Below are 6,519 nucleotides of genomic sequence, written 5' to 3' on the forward strand. Positions count from 1 at the left end.
AGATGCAGTAAGTATAGTAAAGTATAGGCATGAAAATGAGAGTTAAACACACCCCTTTACCCCTTATAGTTGGGTTTTGTATTGAGTTACACTGATCTTGAATATATAGCTACAAAACGTAAATCATACTTGCCCACTCTCCCTTATTCTGGGTGGGTCTCCCGGAAAAGCAGGCCATTCTCCTGCACCATGCTCACTCCATTCTTGTCATATTGGCCCCGCCGTATCAAAACGTTCCAATTTGCTGCCCACTTACTTCTCACTGGGCTGGGGGGCAGGGCCGGATTAAGGGAATGGAGGCCCCTGGGCTAAGCCCCCCCCCCCCCTGGTGAGGCAAACCGCCCCCAAGGCACTTACCTCCTTCTCCTGGCATTGCAGTCCTTCCCTGGCGCGCTGTACGCTCTTTACTGAGGAGATCTCCTCAGTAAGGAGACTACAGCGCGCCGGGGAAGGACTGCATTGAAAGTGCTCAGCAGCATTGATCACTGCTGAGCACTTTCAAGGGCCCCCTGTGCTGTAGCCCAGTTAGCCCTCGGGTTAATCCGGCCCTGTCTGCCCCCTGGGCCAGTCCCATAGTGGGCTACCTTGAGCTGGGTCACTGGGCTGCATGCATTTGTTTCCCTTTAAATTAGGCTGCAGAGTCATGTCTTGCACCCACCCAGGCGCGGGCTGGGAGATGTCACGGCCACATCGCGTGTCATGTGATGCGGCCGCATCCCGTATCATGACATGCGGCCAGCCTGCTCCTGCCCCCCCCCCCAACCTGGGCTAAATGTTGACAGCCCTCCCCTGCATATGTGTAACTTGGAAATACAAGTGTAAGGTTGTATCTTTACTTTTAGATTTAAATCAAGTCCATAGTGTCCTGAGTGTATATACCCACTGGAATGCACTAGCTTTTACATTGGGTTTGGTCATGTTACACATGGCTCAGGCACTGACCACTGTGATCTCATTGTCTGCACTTAGCGCTCTGCGCTCTGAGCTCTAACATCGTCGGAGAGACCCGACCACACGCCCCTCCCCCCCCCCGGGCGCGGCCCCGCCGCCACGTGCTCCTCAGCGCGGGCTTCTTCGCAGCGCAAAGCGGGGGGTGGCTACGCGGGGCCGCGCACGTAAGCCGTGCTTTATTAACGATCGTGCGTGCGCGCTCCCGACACACGACCCGCGCGGGTTCAGGCTCTTTGTGAGTAGGAGGAGGCGGCACCACCGAGAGCACCGGATACCGGCGTCAGACACAGCATGGCGGACGATAAACCAAAGGTCTGTTCCCGGGGGGATGAGAGGGAGTGCGGCGGGGAGGTCCGGGGGTGATGTGGTTATTAGGAGGAGGCCTGGAGGTGATGGCGATGGTGAGAGTAGGGCAGAGGCCTGTGTGGGATAACGATACGGCGGGAGGGGAGGATACGTAGCAAGTGCAGGGAGAAGAGGCCGGTCTGTGGGTGATGCTGTGACTGCATGAGAGGGCTGTATAGCGGAGCTGCCGGCCTCTGTAGGTATCCAGCAGCGAGTTATGGCCAGGCAGAGGTGAGGGGGATGATGGCTGGTGGGGTCTGGGGATTAGGAGGAGGATGGCTGGTGGGGTAAGGGGGACCAGGAGGAGGATGGCTGGTGGGGTAAGGGGGACCAGGAGGAGGATGGCTGGTGGGGTAAGGGGGACCAGGAGGGGGATGGCTGGTGGGGTAAGGGGGACCAGGAGGAGGATGGCTGGTGGGGTAAGGGGGACCAGGAGGAGGATGGCTGGTGGGGTAAGGGGAACCAGGAGGAGGATGGCTGGTGGGGTCTGGGGATTAGGAGGAGGATGTCTGGGGATTAGGAGGAGGAGGATGGCTGGTGGGGTAAGGGGGACCAGGAGGAGGATGGCTGGTGGGGTAAGGGGGACCAGGAGGAGGATGGCTGGTGGGGTAAGGGGGACGAGGAGGAGGATGGCTGGTGGGGTAAGGGGGACGAGGAGGAGGATGGCTGGTGGGGTAAGGGGGACCAGGAGGAGGATGGCTGGTGGGGTAAGGGGGACCAGGAGGAGGATGGCTGGTGGGGTAAGGGGGACCAGGAGGAGGATGGCTGGTGGGGTAAGGGGGACCAGGAGGAGGATGGCTGGTGGGGTAAGGGGGACCAGGAGGAGGATGGCTGGTGGGGTAAGGGGAACCAGGAGGAGGATGGCTGGTGGGGTATGGGGGACGAGGAGGAGGATGGCTGGTGGGGTAAGGGGGACCAGGAGGAGGATGGCTGGTGGGGTAAGGGGGACGAGGAGGAGGATGGCTGGTGGGGTAAGGGGGACGAGGAGGAGGATGGCTGGTGGGGTAAGGGGGACGAGGAGGAGGATGGCTGGTGGGGTAAGGGGGACGAGGAGGAGGATGGCTGGTGGGGTAAGGGGGACGAGGAGGAGGATGGCTGGTGGGGTAAGGGGGACGAGGAGGAGGATGGCTGGTGGGGTAAGGGGGACGAGGAGGAGGATGGCTGGTGGGGTAAGGGGGACGAGGAGGAGGATGGCTGGTGGGGTAAGGGGGACGAGGAGGAGGATGGCTGGTGGGGTAAGGGGGACGAGGAGGAGGATGGCTGGTGGGGTAAGGGGGACGAGGAGGAGGATGGCTGGTGGGGTAAGGGGGAGGAGGAGGAGGATGGCTGGTGGGGTAAGGAGGAGGAGGATGGCTGGTGGGGTTAGGGGGGCGAGGAGGAGGATGGCTGGTGGGGTTAGGGGGACGAGGAGGAGGATGGCTTGTGGGGAAGGGGGAACGATGTGGAGGAGGATGGCTGGTGGGGTAAGGGGGAACGAGGAGGAGGATGGCTGGTGGGGTAAGGGGGAACGAGGAGGAGGATGGCTGGTGGGGTGAGGGTGGACCAGGAGGAGGATGATGGCTGGTGGGGTAAGGGTGGATGGCTGGTGGGGTAAGGGTGGATGAGGAGGATGGCTGGTGGGGTAAGGGTGGAGGAGGAGGAGGATGGCTGGTGGGGTAAGGGGGATGTTCGTGTCGGGGTATTTTGGTGCTATGGAAAGGAGGATTACACACCCGGCCAGGTCATAGGTTGCGGCTTCTGTATTTAAAGAATGGGTTGTATGGGATCTCAAATATGATTTTGTGTGTAATGGAGCAGATTTGCTTTGGCTATACAAAATGTAGATGAAATGTGATAAACCTTGTTTTTGTTGTTTTTAAACCATGAATGGGAAAATATGCCTCAATTTTTAAGATATGTTTCCATGTATTAGGTGTGTCGATTTACAGTCCTTTCATGTAACCCTCCATAAGGGATTTGGAGCTGCTCCGTCATTACTCTGATAGCCATACAATGTGATGTTTGGCCTACATAGGAATTTATTCTCTTTACTGCAACAAAACAAATCTCAAGTTCTTGGATCATTCATCTTTTTGTCTGCTGCCATTAGGTTTCATGTCAATTTTTTCCCAATGTAATAGTTGGATGCTATTGTGCTGGTGTAGGATGGAAGTCTATGTACAAAGTAGGAATTTATGCTAACTTCTTTTGATGTTGCAGGAAGGTGTGAAGACTGAGAACAATGATCACATTAACCTGAAGGTGGCTGGTCAAGATGGCTCAGTGGTGCAGTTCAAAATCAAGAAACATACACCACTAAACAAGCTTATGAAGGCTTATTGTGAACGACAAGTGAGTATTTTCTTTGGTGTTCTCTCAATACAGTCTTTTTTATCTGTTTTTAATATGGTGCCTTAGTCTGTTTCAGTACAACTGTTTTTTTTGCTCATTAAAATAGTTTTCCTAATATAAGCTACTAATAGCTCTGCTTCACCTGCAAATTAACTTCTGTATTTTCTTTTGTGGAAATGGAACATGTAATGGGTTGACAAATATTTCTTCCTTCAGTCAGCATACGGTTTGTAATGTTCATGAATCCTTTTATCTTCCATATGTGTTTGAATATTACAGCTTTCTAAAGAAAAAAATACTTGTGCTAAAACACTGCACAGCTTAAAAATATGATGCATGGTTAAGGAGATACTTTGATAAAGCAATTTATCTTTACTGTTTTCATGGCATTTTGGCACTTGGTGCAGTGTTCCATTGTGCTTTCATGTTCACTTTAAATCAAGTGGTACAAGCCATACAAAAGCTGTTATCCACAAGTTTACATTATACTTGGTTCTATGAGTAGAATAATGTAGGAATACAGATTGTCAACCTTTTTATAGAAACTATTCCATGTCTATATATGATGTAATTTTACCAAACTACTTGGATTCATTGCTGCCTCCCTATTTCCATAGATTGCAACTTGAATTCTAATAGCAAAAACCTCATAGTAAATGGCTTAAAAATAAACCTTTCATGATAAAATGATTAGGTTATGGAAAGAATTCCTTATTTTAGAAGCATTATGATCTAATTCCTAAGACGTCTGTATACAGCCTGGAGAAATTTAGTTGTCCAGATAGTTGAGGTAAGGAGAGGTTCTGAGGGAAAAAAAAATTAAAATCTAGTGAAACGTTAAAACAGAAGTGTTTAATATATTACGGTTGGTTAAATTTAAATTGGTAGAAATTATTTGTTTTCCTGCAATATTGACGACTTTTTTAGTTTCAATTTTGTTATATGTAAATACTAAATCTACACGCATATCTTTGTTTAATTTTCTAGGGGTTGTCAATGAGGCAAATTAGGTTCCGATTTGACGGGCAGCCTATCAATGAGACGGACACACCAGCACAGGTAAACACGTTTGATTGTTAGGAAAACTCTATCACTGATTGCTCAGTGCCAATTGCCTGATGTAGGGTAACTGGATATAAGAGGAGCTGGTTGTCTGACAGTTGGTAGTTGTATACATTAATATGCAACATTATCATGAAAAGCAGAAACTGAAATCTATAAGTTTCCTTTGCACTAAAGACAACTGACAGAGCCAATTCTAAGAATATGTATGTTGTGCAGATAACTGCGCCATAGAGCAGTATTAATGGCCATACTGGGGTACAGTCGGGTAAAACAGCAGCTATCCGTCCACCCCCATGACCACTTTTCACCTCTATTAAAACAATAAGAGCATTGAAGGGTAATTCATTCAAAATGGGATACTTGCGTAATATTTTGGGACAGTGGTTCACTTTACCAGGGGCCTAGTGCTCATGCAGTCCAGTATGTTCCCTGTGCGGAAACAGGAACATGTGTGGCACACATCATGCTCCTGCCAACCCAGTCTATTTTTTTCATACAGTGACAACAGGTGCCCAGTGGGAGTTGGCAGCGTAGCAATGTGCTTGAGGATATACTATAGTCTGAGACATGACTGATCATGTTAATGCCCCTCCAGGGTAGGCATGTAAATGTTTGTGCTCTGGTTATCCTTCTAAAGAAGGATTTTGAAGGTTTGTTTGTATTTTTCCCTAACATTGCTTAAACCTGAAAATGTACACTAAAACCATAGCAACCAATCAGCAGGTAGCTTTTATCTGTGCCGCATGTTTGCAGGAAACTCCTTCAGGCTTTCATTGTGATATTTACACCATTTGTCAGTTGTGGTAAACACACAATGCTCTCTGGCTATGGAGGCATTTCTCTTCCTAAGTTTAATTTTTCTTTTTTCCCCAGTTGGAAATGGAGGATGAAGATACAATTGATGTTTTCCAGCAGCAGACGGGAGGACAATTCTAGACCATGTTTATTGCCCAAACCCTCACCCACTGCCTCCACTGTTAAATTCCCTGACTATGTTCACCTCCATCCCCCTTCCCTTATTGTACATAAACATAGGGTGGATGTGTGTATGTTATTCTAGGGGTTAATTCTTGCTTGTTTTTTTTTTTTCCCCCCTCCTTTTCCTTAAAATTTATTTTGATTTTGGACCAAGTTATCCTGAGACGGTGGGTGCTTTGCACAGTCTCCCACCTTAATCGGTATTTTGATATGTTTTGTTTCAACTTTTATTCCAGTAAATTATTTTGCTTTGTCCTATTGCAAACCCATCCAGTGCTGTCAAATACGGAGACCTAATTTATATAGGCTGGGTAGCCCCAACACTGCTATTAACAGGCACCTCCAGCAGTTAATTGGTTATCATACCATAGGGTGCAAACCCACCTCTCAATTGGAGTATAATGTTTTGGTTTTTTTTTTTATTAACTGATAACGATTTTATAACTTTTTGTATGTAGCTGTTACATGTAGCTGGGTGAATAAATAGGACTGATGTAAAAAGAAAAAAAATAGAAAGAAAAACATAACACATTTTAGGTAGAAATTCCCTTTCCGACATCTCGTTGTTTAAATAAATCTTGTTTAAAATAAATTGCTTTCAGTTCTTTATTTATGAAAAGCCAAGTGAAAACAGATCTAGTCTTTCATACAAAGATTAAAAGTATTAATGACAGGTGACTGCTCTAACTTTTTTTTTGTTTGTTGGTTTTCAGAGGTAATGGTACAGAAAATAAATAATTGCATAGAAACAAATAGTACAGTGATAAAAATGATAGAGGGAAATATACATAATTCCAATAACAGAAATTGGGGAGACAAGTAGGGGAGTGAATGTAGGGAAGGAGAGGG

General features: G+C 47.7%; 1 protein-coding gene across 1 annotated transcript; it reads left to right on the forward strand.

The window, feature by feature from the left end:
• Window positions 1–1,133: 1,133 nt before the first annotated feature.
• On the forward strand, window positions 1,134–6,262 carry SUMO2 (small ubiquitin like modifier 2). The gene is made up of 4 exons (XM_075177863.1): window positions 1,134–1,263; window positions 3,496–3,627; window positions 4,615–4,686; window positions 5,566–6,262. Exons 1-4 carry the CDS (start codon window positions 1,243–1,245, stop codon window positions 5,626–5,628), a joined length of 288 nt encoding a protein of 95 aa, XP_075033964.1. The 5' UTR covers window positions 1,134–1,242; the 3' UTR covers window positions 5,629–6,262.
• Window positions 6,263–6,519: the final 257 nt, after the last annotated feature.

The sequence above is a fragment of the Mixophyes fleayi genome, chromosome 6, assembly GCF_038048845.1.
Source record: "Mixophyes fleayi isolate aMixFle1 chromosome 6, aMixFle1.hap1, whole genome shotgun sequence".
NCBI lineage: Eukaryota > Metazoa > Chordata > Amphibia > Anura > Limnodynastidae > Mixophyes > Mixophyes fleayi.

Excerpts from the sequence above, each read along its gene's own strand:
- SUMO2 (XM_075177863.1), top strand. The coding sequence starts at position 1,243 with ATGGCGGACGATAAACCAAAG. Across the intron at positions 1,264-3,495 it reads TGGCGGACGATAAACCAAAG|GAAGGTGTGAAGACTGAGAA; the intron begins GTCTGTTCCCGG and ends TTGATGTTGCAG. Across the intron at positions 4,687-5,565 it reads AGACGGACACACCAGCACAG|TTGGAAATGGAGGATGAAGA; the intron begins GTAAACACGTTT and ends TTTTTTCCCCAG.